At 42.9% G+C, this 21141-nt stretch overlaps 2 protein-coding genes across 2 annotated transcripts; one reads left to right on the forward strand and one right to left on the reverse strand.

The window, feature by feature from the left end:
• Positions 1-977: 977 nt before the first annotated feature.
• Positions 978-15551, reverse strand: DNAJC8 (DnaJ heat shock protein family (Hsp40) member C8). The gene is made up of 9 exons (XM_084300474.1): positions 15421-15551; positions 14488-14589; positions 11815-11871; positions 10039-10105; positions 9335-9429; positions 8410-8481; positions 7134-7225; positions 6110-6185; positions 978-2424 (listed from the first exon to the last, which is right to left on the reverse strand). The coding sequence occupies exons 1-9, from the start codon at positions 15487-15489 to the stop codon at positions 2302-2304; spliced, it is 753 nt and encodes a 250-aa protein (XP_084156600.1). The 5' UTR covers positions 15490-15551; the 3' UTR covers positions 978-2301.
• A 172-nt stretch (positions 15552-15723) lies between these two features.
• ATP5IF1 (ATP synthase inhibitory factor subunit 1) lies at positions 15724-16600 on the forward strand. Its single transcript, XM_084300620.1, has 3 exons — positions 15724-15884; positions 15955-16067; positions 16299-16600. Exons 1-3 carry the CDS (start codon positions 15792-15794, stop codon positions 16438-16440), a joined length of 348 nt encoding a protein of 115 aa, XP_084156746.1. The 5' UTR covers positions 15724-15791; the 3' UTR covers positions 16441-16600.
• The last annotated feature ends 4541 nt before the right edge of the window (positions 16601-21141 follow it).

A 21141-nucleotide genomic window follows, 5' to 3' on the forward strand; every position in this document is an offset into this window, starting at 1 on the left:
CTGGTCAAATCTCAACCACCTACGTATCGGAGAAGCAAAACCAGAAGCTTAACATGGGTCTTAAAAGCATTTTAAGTTCTCGTGGGGCTCATTGTAAGCTACCTGGAAAAAAACAAATGTGTAGAGATCTGAAAGGTCTGTACCATGGGTCAGCAAAGACATTAAACTGTATGAAAGGAAATGCTACCAGAAAGACCAATATTTCAATATCAAAAGTAATGACTCGGGGAGAAAAAGTCACTTGGAGAAATCTCTAAGTTAGAAATACATGTAGTTTCACAGGGGAACCAGAGCCAGACAAATTAGAGGGACAGCATGTCCTCTGCGTGAGAGGCTCCAGCTGGAGTCTCTCACATAGCAGTGCTCTAATTCTCTGTGTTACCACCCAGCACCATTCCTTTCTTACAGTTGTTCATCTAGGAAGCAGAATTGTCTCAGAGATACCACCACAACAGTTAACTAACATTTTCCCCTGAGAAAGTTTGTGTAACTATTGCCTTTATAAGAAGTTGTGTCCCACCGAAGTGTTCCCACTTAAAGAGGGAATGGGCTATGCCAACAAAAACGAATTTCAGTGCCTGAACACAGTCATGCTGCATAGTTCAAAGTCTCCCATACCTATCAGCCCACTTTAGTCTACTGCTAAATACTGTTTGGCTCTTGTGTGTCACCCAGATGTCATCAACATATTATTTAAGCTGTGTTTTGACCCCTGAGGCTCAGCTTGAGCTATCAATTTATCAGGTTAAACCTAGCAGGACAAATGAGGTAAAAAGAACTGTATTCTTCTATTTACACAGAAAATAGGAATCACATTCTACTGTTTTAAGAGATAGTTTATGTATAAAACACCAAAATACCTTAGTTTTATTAGGAAAAGCTGTTTCACTTTACATTCAGTCACACAGCCCAGTTCATTAGAGGAAAAGAAGAAACAAAGGCAAGTGGAGAACACACCAGCTGCTTTTCAGCAAATTCATCTAAGCCCTGGGCCCTGTCAGAAAGCACTATTTCTTTGGAAGCTACTTTCTGTAAGAAAAGCAATTTTCTGCAGGAAAATCTGTATGGTAACACAGCAACTTTATGTCACTCCTCTGCAGCATGCAGAAATAGAACGCTATTAATCAAAACTTATGGGTTGAGACTTTAGAAAATGGACACATCTCTTCAAGGGCAGCGGATCCAATCTTCCTCAAGAGAAACCTCAACCGCGCCTTAGGCACAAAGAACAGCACAAAGGATTGAACTCAACTGAAGATAAGGGTATAGATGATGAAGTCCAAGTGAAGGGAGCAGTGAGGAGAAAGAAAAGCCGTATCTTCATGGGGGCAGCTACCAACAGGACCAGGTATGGGAACTGCCATCATGAGAGAAGAGAAGAATCTCTAAACTCAGCCACAGGTCTCCAGAGGAGATTGTCAGGCACATGTGAATCTGTACTATACTCCACTTGGAATACCTTTAAATACTTCAGAATCTCTTCAAAACTTAAATGCACACCTGAAGTAGGATTTTAAAACTTAAATCCACCATATCTTACCAAGGAAAGTGTTCGTGCTGAGCAGGAGTAACATCTCAGTGGCCACCACTCAACTCACACACTTGCAATTGTATTTTTGAATAATTCCATGCAGAAAGAACAGTTACTTTGGGTAAAAATTTATTTTACATACAGACCATTGCAACTTAACTATTAATTGAGAGACGTTATTTTTTCCTTCACAGAAAGTGACCAACTGGTCTGAGATTAACAGGAGTCAAAGGCTGAGAGCTGGGATTTTTTTCAGTTGGAAATCAGATCTTGGGGAGAAGGGTCCTTCCAAGCATCACTCAGTTCAGTGAGGAGCTGCAGGACTTTTAACTGCAGGTCAGCTGCACTGCACAGTGCTGGAAGCAGATTCCCAGAGTCAGTTTGGACCTTTCCAAAGCTGGACTTGCTGAGAAAGATGACGCCTGGACAGGTACATTTCTGACACTGTGTTCAGCTCTCAAACTAGAAATGAATATGGTGAAACAGCACAATCTCTGTAAAGTACAAAACACTGAATTGCAGGTCAGCAGACAGATGGGACAGCAATAATGGCGGGGCACTCCTAAGCCAAGTATTCTACATGTAGCGGGTTCCTGGCTGGGTTCATACTATGGCCCTAGTTCAAATGGACAGAGTACAAAAAATACTTTGACCAATAATTAATTGTACTGGAAACAGTCTACTAAAAAGCAATTCTTACTCTAGGTGCCAATGAGTCCTTAAAAGCAGGGACGGGACTGAGGATCTGCACTTGGGCAGTGCTGCCAGGATCATTCACGCTGCTCCATTTTTACTTTGGGAGGTCTCAGGAAGGTCCTGTTTTTCTTTTCTTTCTTCCCCTTAGTATTTGCCTGGAAATTTCTCCAGCTGTCCACACGACCATCCCGACTTTCCTGGGAAAAACAGAGAGGAACTAGAGGGTTAAGGAGTTCAAGATCCAGAAAACATCCCTTGTGTAACAGTTTCAAGAGATTAATTTGCCCCTTACCCAGCACCCCGGCAGCCAGAACATACAGACATTGTAAAGAGCCGGAGCAGTAGATGCAGCACAGTACAACCACAAGTGAGCTCATGAACACCAGTGTAAGTAGCATACTGTTTTCTTGTTTCAAAAGCAACCAGCTTGAAATGTGCAGTCCTGATTACAGTTTAGAGAGTCCTCTGACGTACAAAGCAAATAAGAACCATCATCTCCAATGAATGTTCCCAATCTGTCAGCCCATAATGCACCATTTTCTTACTCTCACATCCTTGTGACAGTTCTCTTTGTGCTGCAGCTTGGAGGCAGAGAGAAGTAAGAGAGAAGGGAAACATACTGCTGTCTTCTCTCACACTTTTGCCACAGGCTTCACCACAAAGATGCAATAAAAAAAGGTCTCTTATGGTGCTCTCTTTTCTCCTCTTCCCAGTCTATCCTCTGAGCAGCAGAAACCCCTCAATAAATTAATAAACTCATACCCCACAAACCCAGGCTACAATCCCTACAGGCTGAAGGTTTTACACAGTAGGACTGAACAAGCCCAGGGATGGTTCATTTCACTGTACAATCCACATGTTCAAGGTCCTTCTGAATATATCTGTGCCTGGAATAGTGGTACTACACACAGGCTCAGGCTAGGATAGCTGTTCTCACTCCCATCTTCCTCTGCAGCCATACAGGAGAAGGCCGGTCAATACCAGCAATCTGGAGTCACAGAATTGTAGGGGTTGGAAGGAACCTCAGGAGATCATTGGGTCCAACCCCGCTGCCAAAGCAGGGGTTCCCCAGAGCAGGTTGCCCAGGTAGGCATCCAGACAGGCCTCGAGTATCTCCAGAGAAGGAGACTCCACAACCTCCCTGGGCAGCCTGTTCCAGTGCTCCGTCACCCTCACCGTAAAGAAGTTCTTTCGCATGTTCGTGCAGAACTTCCTGTCCTCCATTTTGTGACCATTGCCTCTTGTCCTGCCCCCACAAAGCACTGAAAAGAGGTTGGCCAAATCCCTCTTTCTCCCACACTTCAGATATTTGTAAACATTAATAAGATCCCCTCTCAGTCTTCTCTTCTCAAGGCTGAACAGACCCAGGTCTCTCAGCCTTTCCTCATAGGGAAGATGCTCCAGGCCCCGTATTACCTTTGTGGCCCTCTGCTGGGCTCTTTCCAGGAGATCCCTTTCTTTTTCGTACCGGGGAGCCCAGAACTGGACACAGTACTCCAGGTGAGGCCTGACCAGGGCAGAGTAGAGGGGGAGGATCACCTCCCTTGACCTGCTGGCCATGCTCCTTTTTATGCTCACCAGGATCCCACTGGCCTTCTTGGCCACCAGGGCACACTGCTGGCAGCTCATAGTCAACCTGTCGTCCACCAGGACCCCCAGGTCCTTCTCCACAGAGTCCTCTCCAGCAGATCACCCCCCAGCCCGTACTAATACATGCAGTTGTTCCTTCCCAGGTGCAGGATTCTACAAAGACAGGATGGAATACACTTTCACTAAGTTTGCAACCAACACAGAGCTGGGATCCCCCCAATACGTTGGGGATTGGTGCTGCTATCTAGGGGGACCTCGACAGGCTGTAGAATGGGCCAGTAAGAACTTCATGAAGATCAACAAGAAGTACAAAGTCCTACCCATGGGGAGGAACAACGCCAGGCACCAATATATGTTGGACACCACCCAGCTGCAAAGGAGCTCTGCAGAGAAGGCCCTGAGGGTCCTGGTGGACACAGTTGACCACAAGCAACATGCCCTTGCTGCAGAAAAGGCTAAGGGTATCCTGAATTGCATTGGGAGCAATGGAGGCGGAAACACATTCCAACTTGTTCCTTTTCTATGGTGCATCAAGATATGACTCAGCTCTCAAAGCAGACTATGAATAGCTTCAGAGATATTCCTATGAGGATTTAGCAACACTGTAGAACATACACAAATCATACAGGTCTTTAGGATAAAGAGACAGGACACCTAACCAGACTAGGTATCCAATATGCAGACAAGGACCGGAATCACCAGGAGCAAGAAACCACAGAAGAGCAGTACAGTGGTACAGCTCAAGCACCTTTGGGGTTCCTTTTTTTTTTTTTTTTTTTAATAAAACAAACGAACAAAAAAAAACCTGCATAACATCAATTTAGTCTTTTTTTCCTTAAGGTTTAAGCTTCATTCCAAGCAATAACATTTGTATCATACACATTTCTTTCAGATATACTGTAAAGGCAAATACTGAGTCAGGACACATACAAGAGCAGCTAAGAAATCATGTGTTATTTTGTCTCTAATTACCTTCCCTCAACAATGATCGCTAGCAGAAATAATTCTTATGCCTGTAGATTCAGATGATCCATTTTGGATGTTAGCACCTAGCTCTGATAATTTTTTTTTTGCTCATATGGATTAAGTGGTCACCAGCAAGGCTGGAGAAGATACTTTTCTGCAAAAGCAGAGCTTCAGCTGTCCAGGAGTAGTTGAGTACTGGCTAGTACTAAGGGCTGCAGTACCAATAGCTCTGCAGCTCTCCTGTTTGGTCCATCATTATTTGCTTGTTTTGCTTGTAATACTTTCTCACATTTCCTCAGCTGCATCTGTAAAGCATCAACACCCAACTTCTCCAGCCACTACAGCCACAGAATACAGAGCTTCTGCCAGCAGAATACCAGGGGCACATGCATTTCTTTGTCTGCCATTACATGACAAAACCTCATAGCACACTCAACATAACTGCAGTCCATTCAGTGTTTTCCAGAATATCCAGCTTCCTCCATCCATATTATATAGTATATGGACACAGACAAACTCTGCCCAGAGGTGTCTCTGGAAAAATCCCAACTGTCTGCTTTCCACAGGATGCCAACCCAGCCCATACACTTCTCTCTTAAACACCCTGCTCTTAAAAGGTCTCTTGAACATACCCTGGGATCAGGTTTTGGTTTAAATGAACTGTCTAGCTCATCTTTTCAGCAGGTGCTGCACATGACTACTAACTTCCTTCATACCCACCCAGCCCTCCATGTCACAGAACTTTACCCCTGGTGTGTAACAAGGTAAGAGGCTAGATTAAATGTTTTGGCAGGCTGTAGGTTTGACACCTAGAATAACAGCACGATAACCAACCACAAAGCTACTTCTGATACGCTTAAACCTTGAATACAGAGTGGAAGTGGCAAAGAGAAGTGACATTCAGGTCTTTAATATCTGCATAAGATATAGATTGCATAAGTGTTAGCAACCAGACTGAAAAGTATCAACACCATCCAACACCAGTGGTTGAACAGCTGCTTAATTAAGTTTTACTGATCACCAGTGACCTGGGGTAAGAAGTAATTCAAATTTCTGACTAAGCTGCTGACAGAGCTGAAAAATACTATACAACTTCATTTAAGATACACCTGTTGGAAAGCCAGTATCAAAGCTCTATCAGTGGGCTCTTCTCACCGTACAAGGACAAAACCCAGGCTTCTGCAAAACATTTTAAGCGTCTATGCAAGTTATCTTGCAACACTTGCAGACAAGTCTCTCTTTTTCTCGCTAGGGAATTTCCAGCAGCATGGCTAAGAATTGCTGAGGCCCATTCAGCAAGTGACCCTGAGTTAACCTGCTGATTACCTCAAAGTTCTTCTGCCATTCTCGCTCTCGTTTAGCTTTCTCCTGTGCCTCAATTTCTTCTTCCCTCTGTCGTTTCCTGGAAAGGAAACCATAAAGAAGTTTTGAACCACAAGCATCTATATTAAAGAAACACAGTGACACTTTCAAAATGTCCCAGAAAGCTCTTCTGACTTCTTGGCAGATTAAAGTGCTTATCAGAAGAGATAAATACGCACAACTAAGATTGCACAACAAATAAAATTTTGTTTCAAATATGGAGAGAGCAGAGAAGATGGTTTGGCACCACTGACAGCACACATGTATTTAATCAGAGTCATCTTCTCTTGCAAAACAAGTTGGAATCCTTCAAAATTCTAGCAGTAAGTCTCTAAAATGATTGAGCATACACATTAATATAGTGTTAACAAACACTTGAGCATCCACAGTAAGAAAGACAGACTTTTCTCCCTAATTTTCATGTGTAGTCCAAAGTAGTGCCTTGTAACCATCTCCCAGACTGCCTTCACTGACCACTAACGAAGCCCTGCTCTATGAAGTGCATCCACAGTAAGCACTGAGGCAACACATGATCAAAACACAAAGTAGTTCAGGATCAACATGGCACAGAGTATTTCTGACACTTAATTAAAAATCAATTATTTGCATGCTAACAACATGCAGAAGTGTATCACCATTTGACTGTTTTGGCTTGCTTCCACAGAATATTAAACATACCAAATATACCAATGTCTTAAATACTGGAGAGCAAGTTTCCTATTTGAATTTCTCATGCACAGACCTCTACAACCAATAGGATGCTCAGTGAACTGGTGGAATCTACATCACTGAAGTATGCGAGCCTCAGTGTCAGAGGACCCCCTTGTTAATCCAATTCGAGGCTGTGCTTTCAGCAGGAGGTTGGACCACACGACCTCCAAATGCCTGTTCCAACTTAGACTATTCTCAGATTCTGTGATTTCTAATATTCTCCACGGAAGTATGAGGGGAAAAGAAGACCCTGAACTGAACAGAGTGCTGCTCATACCTTTCATGCATTTCTTTAGCTTCTCTTTCTTTTCTCTTAATTTCCAGTTCAGCAAAGAGCTTCATTGTCTGTTTGTATACAGCTTGTTTGAACTGTGGAACACAAATCTTATCTTAAAATAATGCACATTAACACAGTTAGAGAAGTCTATTTTACTTAAGAATATAACAAGCATAAAAAGAACGTAAAGCATATGTGTGCTCACATAGCCTCATATCCTGCCTTGACTGTAGTTAATAGCAGAGGCATGGAATAGGTTATCAACCACTACTGATTAAATTCTGGCCCCAACACCACTAGGAAAAAACTACTAACGTGACATTTTCATTTGTATTCACGAATCTGTGCCTAAACAACTTTTCATTTCAAGCTCTTTTACGTCTTCTGTTGAGTCCTTTAACGTCATGATATTTGACAAAAAATGGTCACTGTACAGATGGTAATTTCCCAGCAGGCCTTCTTAATGTGTTTTAGTAAGTCTAGCACTGACTTTCCAGTGGGACATAACAGTATACTTTAAAACAAAAGATCCTTTCATTATTAAAGAACAGCAAGAGACTTCAGACAACCAATAGAAAATAAGACTGCTTTGGGGTTACTGTGACAATACCAAGTGAAAAAAAAAAACACTTTGTAGGAAAAAAAGGGGTGAATACGGTAAGACTAATGTGTTTCATTGTTTGAGAAACATCTAAATCATGTTTAAGACTATTAAAGCCTCAAATACCACTTGACTTTTTCAGACTAGAAACCAGCTAAGAGCAGCTATATTATGTCACACCATAAATGATGTGTTGCAGAACACTGAATCTGTCCTCACACACTATATGCAAGAAACAGACCAAACAGCTCTTACCACAAATTGTCACTAAAAGCCCATTTTAGACATGCTGCAATGGGTTATTATACATACCTCTACTAACAGTAAAGAGTGTCATAGTTCCAGCATTCAGAATACAAGATATTCAATTCAAAAACACTTCGTGATGGACAAGCAATAAAGACTTGCTCATAGGAAAGTACTGGATACCCTCAGCTACACAGTCTCATAATATATTTCCTCTTTAGATTACAGTCATCCTATTTTCTTAAAGACATTAGATATTTCTCAACACATGGAACTCCTACAGTGACTTTTTAATTTGTTCTTCTCTATAAGTAAAAGAATTTGCAACACTCTAACAAGTCTAATAAATACTTGCATACCAGTTTTGATTCTTAATTTCTCAAAACACATTTTGTACTCCCCAGTCTCTCTGAACAGAATGTAACTTACAACTTCAGGATCATCCTCTTCTACATTGGGAGGTTTTCCATCTTTCTTTAACTGCTTCTTTTTTTCTTTCACCTTAAGATTAAGAATGAAAATAAGAATCTACAAAATTTTACAGGGCTTCCATAATTGTATCTAAGTAGTTCTGTATTCTGTAGGAAGAACTTCAGATGACAGTAAGTTCTTGATTTGGATTTATTTCAGATCAAAACGTCACAGCCTTATGCCCAGATAAACATACACGTGATCACTATCATATGAACTGCAGTAATTAAAAATACTATATTAGATACTATTCATCCAACACAATTCCTTTGTTTCATTTCCAGTTAGTTTGTTTTTAAGATATATTTATACCCAATATGTACCATTCAAACCAGCAGGAAGTTTATTTTGCTTTGTAATATTTGAAAGACTAACAACAACAAGCAGAATATAAAATGTTCCTTGATTTATAGTATCTGAGTTCTCCTGTATCATATTCTTTCTCAAGTTTGTTGTGTTTTAGTGTGCTCATATCACTCAATTAACCTCTTGGTCAATGCAATCGGAGCTACTTTCCTTATCTTATAGGCCATTTTCCCCAAAACCTCTCCGTCTCCAGCTGTCAGCACCTATTTTCTTTCACCTACACATATCTGAACTGCATCATTCATTCACAGACTTGAAAAGAAATATTTAGGTCAGATCACGGGGTCTGACCTAATTATTTCAAGTACTGAATTTCACTGAATTATCCTGCACTGAGCTTAACAGCAGTCTTGGACAAAGCACATTTGTTCATGCCTTGACTTGCTCAGAGTCCACCTGCACAGATGCACCATGAATTTTGCTCAGCCCACCTTTTAATGACCGAAACATATAGCAGGTATAAAATTAAAATGGAATTATAAATAAAATTAAAAAGGACTAGCTATGGAATACTTACAGTATGTTCCACATATTCTTTTCCTGCCTGTATCACATCCAAGGCTCTCTTCTTTTGTTCCTGATCTAGCAGCAACTTGTATGCTTTATCCACAGCTAACAAAAAGCATCAACATTAATAGCACCAGTAGTCAAATTCAAAAGGCATCACAAGATTGCTCTTTACAAAGATTTTGGAGCGTTTTTTTTTTTTTTTTTTTTTTTTTTCAATACATCTAGGTGAGCGATATTATTTGTCAAATTGGATTTTGTGTGAAGTAATGGCAGAGACTGTCAGACACCTCTGGAGTTAATAAGGTTAAGGCATCAGTCCTACCAAGTGATTTAGTTACAAGGCATGAGGTTAAGTTTAAGGTTCATAAATCCTCACGGTTAATGCAAAGCAGATGCCTAAAATTAACACCTTATTTCTGCTGTATGTTTTTTAACAAAATCTAATGCACATATTAAACAGCTTTTTCTTGAACAATCCTGGAAACACATGGATGTTTGTCCCCATTGTGATCTGATAACGCCATTACTGCCACCTAGTGAAATTCTGCTGCTGAAATGCCAACCCACATATCTGTTCCCTCATCCATCTCTAAAGCAATTCTTCTGTCCTTCAGTGGGGCCTTCAGACCTTATACACATTTAAACCAGCTACAGAAAAATAGCAGTCCAACTACTCTCGCACACCAGCCCAGAAGAGGTCAAGAGCATTACCTTCAAATGCCTTCTGTGCTCTGTCTGCATCATCTTGATTTTTGTCTGGATGTACCAATATTGACAACTGCGAGAGAAAGGATCTTGCTATCAAGATCATTGTAAAAGATAAAGACTACTTCAGAGATTTCTGTGAGAGCAGAGAAATAGTCTCAGACAGAAGTAATCACAGGGGATCACATTCCTTTGCATACACGCAAGTCAGCTGACAACATGTAGAGGTATGCATCAGTAAAAGCTTATAAAGATTTCTGACTGAAAATCAAGTACAACTCCTGTAGTAAATAGGCTATCTGAGAAAGTGGCTTGTGTTATACAGAACCACGCAAACACCTTTCAGCTGCAGTAGCATAGGGATGATAGGGTGACCTGTTGGCCTTAAGAAGAAAGAAATCTACAAAGTTCATTCTCAGCCAAAGTTTATCTTTCACTCAGTATCTCCCAGTAAGTTTTCCAGCATTCCTAACATTATTCAAATATTAAACTACTTAAAAGAATGGTAAGATTTTCCTTAGGCTCCTTTACTGAAAATTTAGGAAACTTCCTCCTGTACTCTTCCTGTGCTATTCAGAGATAGGACACTGATTGCTACCATCTTTAGTGCAACCTTAAATGGACTGGAAAAAACACATTCTCCATCTTCCCCTTTCAAAGGATGAAAAAGCTCTTTCAAAATTTCCCCATATGACATTATTTTTTCTGTACCTTTTATTTTTGCCACTGATGTGCGGACTCTCTAGTTTATCTGCATCTTTCCTACTGTAACATTCAAAACCACTCACAATGCTACACTGGTGACAAAGAACATTACTTCCTGAACTTTACCCACAACACTTGCTACTTCACAGGCAAAAGGCCCTGTCCCCCAAGAGGAGCATAGTGCTGATTTACTCTGTGATTTGCAATAGCCAGTATCTTTCTCCTTCTGTTGGCTATTCCAAGTTCTGCACTTATATCTTTGATTTCTTCAATAAAAAATTCCATGCACTTTTTTACAAACATTTATTTGTGGTATTTTATCTGCCTAAAGCTGACAGCCCCAGTTTATTAATATGCAGAATTGAGAATTCAGCAAAAAATAGGTTATCTTCCCATTACCCATGAAGAGTAGGCTACATCCTATCACCACTTTTGCACATTATGTTCCTCTGTCCGGACAAGGCAGCAAGCGCAGCTTCCTGTCTAAAGTCAGTTCTTCATGTCTATCAGGTGGGAAGATGCAACCCTCTGAATATCACATCTTTTTGTTGCATGTACTGACTCAAATTTCTCCTGCAGATTTGGCAGCAGAACAAATCTGGGATGTTTCCTGTGTTGCATGGAGCAATGAAGAAAAGTCAGTGAGTAGGGCTGCTGCTGTCCCAGGTAGCCCAACCATCAAAAATGACCAAAAAAAGGAATAATAATTATATATAGTCAGGTAACTTCTGGATCAAGGACAATACATTTGAGAAAAAAAAAAAGATATTCTCAGATCTTAATTTGTCAGATTTTGACCTTTTCTTTGGAGTAAACTTCAATAAACTGGTTATATGAGGGCATTTCAGTTTATATTAGCATAGTCACACATTTTACAGAGAAGAATACCATGTATGGACAAGGCACCCTTCTGCAGCTCTCCCCTTACTTATACAAAGATTGTTATACGCATTTTTTCACAAAACGGCTACTTGTCAGATAGAATTTTACCACCTTCCTCGTCCCCAAGCACAGCCGCAAAATCTTAACAGAGCTTCTAATCTCCTTCCATAGGCTTCAAATGCTAAAGCCAAATACCTGCCGAAACCTTTTCTTTATTTCTTCATCTGTGGCATCAGGATCCATCTGCAGTACCTAAAGAGACCAAAACAGCACAGGAAGTTTAACAGTACACCGCATGTTTCAGGTTCCTCGCAGCAAGCTTTAAACATTGGCATACTGACACAATGCCAGAAAACACATGCCATCAGAGCGCTTCTCAGGACATGAATTTTCACCTAGGAAAACAGAAACATTTTAAGAGAAAGCACGTTTGGAACATTCTGCTTTTAGCAATGCTACATTCCATTGATTATGCCACAGTACTTTCCATACTCAAGTGTTGTGCAGACATCTGCCATCCCTGAACAGCCACCTTTGGACTAAACCTTCAGTCAGACCTGTTGTTTAGCTTAGCAGAAATCGAAGAACATGGTGGTTTGGGACACTGTCAGACAATGCATAACTGAGAACATCAGGCAGGAAACACACTACTTTGTAAGAATTTACTGATTTTGTCATTCTGAAAGAAGACAGGAGAGTCTTACTGTTTTGCCTCTGTGAACAAGCCCACGATCTACTGATCTTTAAGGATGTGACAATCAATTTACTGATAAGAAGCACTAAGTAGCAACTGAATCTCCTCACTGCATATGCACACTGGTCTGACGTTAACAATCTGTAAATGAAAAGCACTTTCACAGAAAAGCCACAGTCTACTTTTAAATGGCCTTCACGACTTATTCTCCAAGTCAAGTACTAACATGATAAATTGACTGATCCTGATCTGGCTAACCAGCCTTAAATTAGGATTTTGAAAAGCACCTGAGCAGATTTAAAAAAAAAAAAAAAAAAAAAAAGCAGATGAAGACAATATCAGGAAGGAGCTCATTCAGTGGACGGAAAAGAGAGTATGAGCCAATAATATAACCTGTGTTGTGCCAAAAGAAGCATGGCCAGCAGGTTGAGGGAAGTCTACTCTGCTCTCATGAGACCCTACACAGAGTACTGTGTTCAGCTTTTGGGGCCCTGTTGGAGTGGGTCAACAGGAAGCCATGAAGATCATCAGAGGACTGGAGCACCTCTCATGTGAAGGTAGGCTGAAAGAGTTGGGGTTGTTCAGCCTGCAGAAGAGAAGGCTCTGGGGAGACCTCACAGCAGCCTTCCAGTACCTAAAGGGGGGCTACAGGAAAGCAGGAGAGGGACTCTGCAAGTAGTGAAGTGATAGGACAAGAAGTAATGATTTTAAACTAAAAGAGGGTAGATTTAGATTAGATACAAAGAAGAAATTCTTTAGTATGAGAATGGTGAGGCACTGCAACAGGTTGCCCAGAGAAGCTGTGGATGCCCTATCCCTGGATTTGTTAAGGCCAGGCTGGATGGGACTTTGATCAACCTGGTCTGGTAGAAGGTGTACCTGCCCATGGGAGGGAGGTTGGAACTTGATGATCCTTAAAGGTCCCCTCCAACCCAAACCATTCCATGATTCTCTGAATACCCACAGGAAAATCCTGTTCCAGAACACCAGAATATGTTGCATTTCACGGAATCATAGAATCATTTAGGTTGGAAAAGACCTCTAAAATCATCTAGCCTAACTTCTAATTTAGAAAAAATTACCAAGGAATGCACAAAACTAATGTTTATTCCACCATTGTCGTATTCCCAGATTCTTCATCACTGTTACATGAGCAAAACCAACAGAAATAAAAATATCATTATTACTGAAAATGGAAAACAAATACATTAACTTAGCAGCCATCAGCGTAGGTTATAGCAAAAGTAATGCAGCATAAAAAAGTTGTTAGAAAACTGTACGCACAATACTCTTTTCCAAACCAGAAAAATGTTACTGCATACAATGCAAATGTAAAACAGAGTGATTTCCTGCAGGTACAGAAATGCAACTTTTCTCAATACTGTGGATATACACATTTTTTTGTAACAGTAATGTTTCTATCCAGCTATTACAGAGTGGGCCAGGAAAACACTTACGACTCAGGGATGTGAAATGTACTAAAATTCTGATTGGCAATGGTTACTTCAGCCAAAACAGAAAAAAATGAACGCTGAAGTACAAGACAAAGGCAAGTAAGACTTCTTACAAATCTTAGCAACATTTACATGGAAATCAAATTTAAATGTAGTCCACATTTGCTGTCCATGTTGTCCAAGTGTAACTGTCTTCCTCAAGCTTTCAAACTAATTTATAACTGACCGTAGCTGGAATGAAACAATACAATGTGCAATGGAGTTACCTGTTTTACAAGAACTCCTCCAAAATTGCTCACTAGTGTAAGAAATAAGAGTCCCTGCTATCATTCTATACACTACACAAGTTCAGTGGAATGAACACCCATAATAAAAGACACACCTGTAAATGCTGAACCAGGAGTGGTCAGAAAAGAACCTGACAGCATAACACCTGTAGCTGTTATACTCTCATTCAGAAAGTACTTAGCACTAATCTGCCCAATCTTCCAGTGCCATTAAACAAGAGGAGCATGTGAATAGTTTCTACCTGCCATAAAACAGTGAAGAGAGCAAGTACATATGCACTACCCTCCTGTATTCTACAAAACTTCAGCACTGTAATCTACGTTTAGAAATTTATGTCTTTACGATGCTCATTTCTTTACTGAAACAAATACCTGTTAGATCTAGGATTTGGTACGCTATGTTCAGATAGGAGGATAAAATGTTCGGACTAACCTCAAAAGGATTCAAGTTGAAATAGGAAGATCCGGGGCGGGTCAGCCTGTCAATTTGGTTTTTTGATGTTAAAACAGAGTCTCGTTTTTCAATTTGTTTTACCTGAAGAGCAGAAGAGACCTTTATTAACTTTATTATCACAACATGCTCACCTGCTTTCCTGTGTGATCACTATACCAATTACCATCCAGTGCGACAATTTATAATACCTCTTGGATCTCCCAAACCTGTAGTTACTTTACTCAAGCATCAGCAGCAGGACATTTTTTTCAGCATATTCTACAGCATGACAGTGATTTCAACATTACCTTTTAAAGATAAATAATATTAATAAAAAAACACTTCTGTCCACCTCTTACATATCTTACGCTCAACTGCTGTGGCTTTGTCACCTCATTTCACTCCTACACTTCACCAGCACTGTTATCGTGATCCCTCGGATACCTGCGGCAAAATTTGAACCTAACATCCGCAGGAGAGCCCATTAAACGTTTACTCACACCAGTGCAAGCATATAAACGCTTTATTCTGACCAGCGATTATTTAATTTAGTTCAGTTTACTTTTTTTTTTTTTTTTTTACGTTAATCCTTTTTTTTTTTTTTTTTTTTTCAAATAACCCCCATTAAATCGGCAGCACCCTTCCGTGGGCGATGCTGAGCTCCACACACGCCAGTCGCGCACAGGCCAAGGGGAGCAGCGCAGGCTGAGGGGCAGGAGCAGGAGCAGGGCCGTGCACTCTCTGCGCCCCGCGCGGCCCCCCCGGCCCGGCCCGGCCCCTGCGGCGCCCCCGGCCCCTCCCTCCCTTCCCTTCCCGGCCGGGCCGGGCCGCCCCCCCCCCGCCGTCAGGCGGGCGCCGCCGCCCCGCCAAGGCCCCGGCGCTGGCAGGAGAGCGTCTCCGCGAGGCGGCAGCGGGGCGGGCAGGGCCCGGTACCTCGTTGTAGAAGGTGAGGAACGCCTCCTCGGCGGCGCCCCCCGACCCGCGCTCCCCCGGAGCCGCCATGGCCAGCACCGCGTGACGACACGCGCGCGCCCGAGCGCGACGCTGAGGCCGAGCGGCGAAGGCGGTGCCCCCCGGCACGTGACCGCCGCGGCACAGCCATGGCGACGGGCCCCGCCCCGCGCACGGCGGGGGGGGGGGGGTGCAGGGCCGCGCGGAGCTCCCTCAGGCGGCCGCGGGCGGCGCGCCCGGCCCCTCCGGCCCCTCCCTCCCGTCTCCGCCGACGTGCCTGGGCCGGGCGCGGCGTCGGCCCCGCCCCCGCGCGCCGCTGACTCGTCCGCGCGGCGGCCCAAGGGCAGGCGGCCATGGCGGCGGCGGTGGCGCTGCGGGGCGGCCTGCGCGGGGCTCTGGTGGCGCAGCAGCAGCGCGCCTGGAGCTCGGGCTCGGGCGCCGACCAGGTGGGGGCGGCGGGCCGGGGCGGCGGGGGTCGCGCGGCCGCCGTCCCCTCACCGCTGTCTTTCCTCGCAGCTGGGCGAGCTGGGCAAAGGCGCCGGGAAGGGCGGCGGCGGCGGCGGCGCCATCCGCGAGGCCGGCGGCGCCTTCGGCAAGAAGCAGGCGGCCGAGGAGGAGCGGTACTTCAGGTGAGCGCCGGTGCGGCCGGGCCTGCCGGGGGTCTGCCTCGCCCCGCACGGCCCGGCCCGGCCCGGTCGGTCACCGGCCGTGTGCGAGGCCGAAGCCTCGCCTCCGCACCCAGCCCCCCCCCCTCACACACACACACGCTCCTAGCACGGCGCCGGGGCGCTGTGCTGCCCCCGGGTGCGCGCTGCCGTGACCGGGAGCTGCCGGGCATCTCGTGGCGTGCTTTCTTGCAGGGAGAAGGAGAGGGAGCAGCTCGCTGCCTTGAGGAAGCACCATGAGGAAGAGATCGATCACCATAAGAAAGAGATAGAGCGACTGCAGAAAGAAATTGAGCGTCATAAATATAAGATCAAGAAGCTTAAAGATGATGACTAAGCTGTCGCTACTGCTGAGTTCTGTTTGCCTTGTATGGCCACTACTTATTATGGTGTAAAACAGCATCGAAGACTGTATGCTTTGGCCAAAGTGATCCAAATTTGTCCTATTGTACTGTGGTCTGCAACAATGTCAAATAAACTACTCAGTCTCTCTCTTATGCTCAGTAACTGTTTAATTAAAAAAAAAAATCTACTGTGTGATTTTAAACGTCATAGTTCTTCTGAAAAAGTATAGTCATAGAATTACAGAATATCTTGAGTTGAAAGGGATCCATAAGGATCATCAAGTCCAACTCCTGGCACCATGCAGGTCTACCCCAAATTCTAGACCATGTGACTAAATGCACAGTCCAAACGCTTCTTTAATTCAGACAGGCTTGGTGCAGTGACTACTTCCATGGGGAGCCTGTTCCAGTGTGCGACCACCCTCTTGGTGAAGAGCCTCTTCCTGATGTCTAGCCTAAAGTAGACAAAAACCATCATTGTTATTCTGTTCTTAAGTAGGCAGTCCTGTATATAACCTTACAATTTTATTTATTTATTTATTTTTAAAGAAATGTCCATGGGTTGTTAGTGTGCTAACTTTACTGTTAAAACTGCAAGAAAAGTAGAAAAACGTGAAAAGGTATGTGTGTAGAGACTTGTTAACACAGAAATAACTTTCTAAAGAAGACTCATTTGTGGTCATGCAGGGAGAAGACAGTGCTCTACTACAGTAGCAGAGTGTGAATAAAAGGTTCTTTTGTTGCACTTAGCAATTAGTGCCATAAACAAATGGAAAAAAAAAACTCTTCTAAATCATGGTGATTTCACTTGGGGTTGTGCAAATTTCTGGAGCAACGCAGCTGAAATACTTCTACATAAATGTTACTTTCTCCAAAGACTTTTTTTCCAAATGGTGGTTTTCTTTCTGTAGTTCTAGGTGTTTCTTATACAAGTCTTCTTTCAAACAAAGATGGATTAAGGTGCAACGTACACAGGTTCAGTCACATGAGATTTCCTTACAAGAAATCAGCAAGATACCTACTGAAACAGTGTGGTCTTATTTCACTGAGCCCTGAAAAGAAGGGGATTGTGTGTAATAAGAATGGACGAGTAAGAAAATAGGCTTTCCTTCCTCACCTTTACTGCCTTCCCTGTTAAATTTGCCTGAACAGGCTTGTAGTTTCTATCACTGCTAAAAAGCCCCCCTATGTTAAAGTAAATTAAACTGTCAAGTGTTGCAATGAAGCTGGACTAGGGGATTATGTAGCTAGCTCCATCTTTTCTGGAACAGCAGAAGGCAAATGGGAGCCTTTGGTATAGAAGGTGCTTAGACAAACGTAGAGCCAGCTGGTTGACCATGTCACAGCTTCTTGTCCTCGATCAGCTGTTTTCCCCCTTGGGCCACTCTTCCAACAGAGAAACACTGCAGCAAAGTGGTATGCCTTATTTCCAGAGTAAATAACTGTAGTGCTAATGAAAAGTCCATGATTTCTTGTGTAATGAAAACATAATCTGGATAACCAACTGCGGAAGAGAGGCTGCACACTGTGAAGTATGCCATTGTCTTGCTTTGTTCAGCCTGTGGGATGTGGTGTTAGCAGTGCGTGGGGTATGCATACAGCTGCCTGCAGGGTTCCATCTTTGTAGCTGGGGCTGATTAACCTGAGCCAGAAGCATTAGTGTCTCTCCCTCCCCACCTCCCTGGCAATATGAAACCTGCTGGGAAGAACTGTGTCATGACAAACAGTATGCTATCAATCTTAGTTCTTAACCCCTTAAAAATCCTCTTTTTCCTACTGTATCTGTGAGCTGGTTGGCTTCCCCAAAAAGCCGTGGAGTCACTAGTGAGATGTCACAATTGAAAAGCAATTTCTTGGCATTATGGCTACAGTGGATTATGGAATAGCTGAAAGACATTTTAGGCCAACATTGTATTCTAAGGTCTTCTGAGCACGTTCCACTGGCATCCCAAGGAGGTGAAGAAGAACTGTGTGTGAAGTCCTAGAGACAGGTGTGTTAGGAATCACTATATGGGGTCATTCTCATGGTCTGAATTCATCATGTTTTTACAACTGAAACACTGCTATGCCTTGTATATGTCCTATAGCTCAACCGCAGAGCCTCTGCCCATGAGTGAATACTCTACCACTTTTAGTGCTAGACGGGATTTGCTGGGAGATGGTAAGAGTGTTCTGATGTGGACCACTATCATCTCCTCCTGTGTCTCTGGGAGAGGTTTACAGACTTTCTGAAGTCCCCTGGAACTCAGGTGTGCAGTCATACCGTACTATAGTCCTGACTATAGCACCTTATCCATTTTCTTGCACTGATTCTGCTGCTCATTAAAACATTTTACAAGCAGATTTAAATGCAGAAATTTATTTCCCTCTTTCCTGGGGAAGGAGAATGAGTTTGAGCAGTGTCTGACCAGTAGAAAAGTTGGTTCTGGAGTTTCCTAAATGTTTCAGGAATACCTCTGCGTTTTAGCAATAGTGAAATGTTAAATCATCTTGTTTTCTTGTTTTGTGGAGGTTCTGTATTTGGATATGTGGAGGTACTGTATTTGGGTTGCTTTACTAAAAACATAAGAGAGGTAAATGTGAAATCTGTCTGTCCGTGACTTAGAGACAGACCTCCCAGCAGAGGTACTTCAGCTATTGGAAAGCGGAGATCATTTAAGATGATTGTGTTTGTTCTCATGCATGCTTCACCAACAGTGTCTGGTATCATGAATGCTTAATTCGGATCACCTTCAAACTGCAGCTGTGTAACAGGCCATGGAACGGCTTATTAAGGGTTTCCTTGATTGCTCTGGAATGGCTAATGGCATGAATAGCCCTTCCGTCTGTTCTGCAGGCATAAGGGTGCAAACAGAAGGGGTTCTTCTCTCTTTCCTGCTAGTACTGATGCATTCGTCTTATTCTATTGTTCCTCAGGGTAGGACTGATCCGATCCATAACATCCTAATATTCAACAGCCACCTACAGCATGGATTCATCAAGAAAAAGCTTCACTTCTTAGAGATGCATATTCTTCCCTGCCCCCAAATCCTCTGTCCTAATCTTGCTCCTGTAGGTCAATTGCCCAACACCACTGCAGAAGCAAGCGAATAACACTTTTTCAGCTAAAACCAACCTGGTGATTATTGCTGCAGCACATGGAAGCTACTTTCCAAGAATTGTATCCTGCTCCATCCCGCACAAAAATGATGGAAGTTGACAAGAAACTTTGGCTGAATAACAGGGACAAAAATGTCAAGAGACAGAAGTCTGAAACTATGACTGAATTGACAGGACCTCCTTACTCCACTTATGTTCATAGGATTTAATAAATTGAGTAAATGAAGTTGTCTGCCTTTGCACTCTCACTCTTTCTCTCTCTTCTAAAGCTATTTTCAATGCAAGTTACCCAGGTTGTCCAATCTTGGTCTGATCTCTCTGTGCCCTTTCATCATACTCGTCCTACCCACTCCAAAGCAGACAAAGTGGATGAGATATCTTAAAGACAAATCAAATACTTTTTTTTTTTCCCCCTCAAAATCAAAGATATTGGCTCTGTGCAATGCAAAATAAACAGCACAGCCTCCACAGTTAGAAGTTTTCCTCAGCATTCCTCTATTTTAATGGGGTGCGGAACACACTGGGGACTTTCAGAAAGTTCCTTAGTGGTAGATGAAGCCTGTAGGTTTCTCTCTCTCTTTTTTTTTTTTTTTTCTTGGCAAACCTCCTCTCACTGGAAGTCTAGGCTTGGGCAAACACAAAAGAGCTACTTGCAGAGTGCCAGCTTATGAGATGTTTCCTGGAGCCAGGCACATGCATCATGCATGGCACATAATGAAGGGTACACTGATAATTGGTCAGAAAAAAAAGTTTAAAGCAGTTTAAAGCATATGAAATATCCCTTTTCCAGTACATGTTAACAGCTCACATGCAAGCTACAGCAGAATCAACTCTTTTACCTTGCTACTGATAGGGAAATAAATTTCACTGCAAGCTTGGAAGAGCAGTAGTACACTGATGGGAACAGGCTGAGTCTCTATAAATCTCAACCCTCAGGCAGTAAGAAAACAGGAAAATGTCAACAGGTGGCAGGGTAAATACATACAGCTGCTGAAAAGCCTGCTTCCTGCTGAAAAGCGTGCTTCCCTCACCTCGTTTGCAGGGAAGTTGCTTTGGCTGCTAGTGGATATACTCACCTTTCTCACACTGGACTAACTTACTACCTTCAGGCCATAATTTGCTCCTGACTAAAGGTATTCCATGTTCAGATTATTTTAGGCTGAGGCTTTTGTATGAGCACGAGAACAAAGAGTTTCTGCCAAAGCAGGTGCAGAAGCTAGGGTGGTAGTAGCTGCATACATGTATATACAGGAGTGATCTACCAGAACTTGGTCAGTAAGCCAAATGTCTGAGTTCCACCATTAGCATGGAGCTCTGGCACCTTTATACTACATAAAATACAATAGAAGATACCTTCTTCTGATATCCTGCTGCCTTTAACAGTGATTATACTACATAAAATACAATAGAAGATACCTTCTTCTGATATCCTGCTGCCTTTAACAGTGAAGCACCAAGAGGATAAGAGCAGAGCTGAGCTTGCTTACAGAAATAAGGGACTGCAAAACCCTAAAACACGGAGGGCAAGAACATCCAAGCATGGAAATGGAAGGAGATCTTCAGCTGGGGACAAAGATATTCACCCAAGTCACCCA

This window comes from Netta rufina (assembly GCF_964035555.1).
Source record: "Netta rufina genome assembly, chromosome: 23".
In the NCBI taxonomy this organism is placed as follows: Eukaryota; Metazoa; Chordata; class Aves; order Anseriformes; family Anatidae; genus Netta; species Netta rufina.

Excerpts from the sequence above, each read along its gene's own strand:
- DNAJC8 (XM_084300474.1), bottom strand. The coding sequence starts at position 15,489 with ATGGCGGCTCCGGGGGAGCGCGGGTCGGGGGGCGCCGCCGAGGAGGCG. Across the intron at positions 8,482-9,334 it reads AAGAATATGTGGAACATACT|GTGAAAGAAAAAAAGAAGCA; the intron begins GTAAGTATTCCA and ends CTTAATCTTAAG. Across the intron at positions 7,226-8,409 it reads AAGAGGATGATCCTGAAGTT|TTCAAACAAGCTGTATACAA; the intron begins GTAAGTTACATT and ends TGTGTTCCACAG.
- ATP5IF1 (XM_084300620.1), top strand. The coding sequence starts at position 15,792 with ATGGCGGCGGCGGTGGCGCTGCGGGGCGGCCTGCGCGGGGCTCTGGTG. Across the intron at positions 15,885-15,954 it reads CGGGCTCGGGCGCCGACCAG|CTGGGCGAGCTGGGCAAAGG; the intron begins GTGGGGGCGGCG and ends CTTTCCTCGCAG. Across the intron at positions 16,068-16,298 it reads GAGGAGGAGCGGTACTTCAG|GGAGAAGGAGAGGGAGCAGC; the intron begins GTGAGCGCCGGT and ends GCTTTCTTGCAG.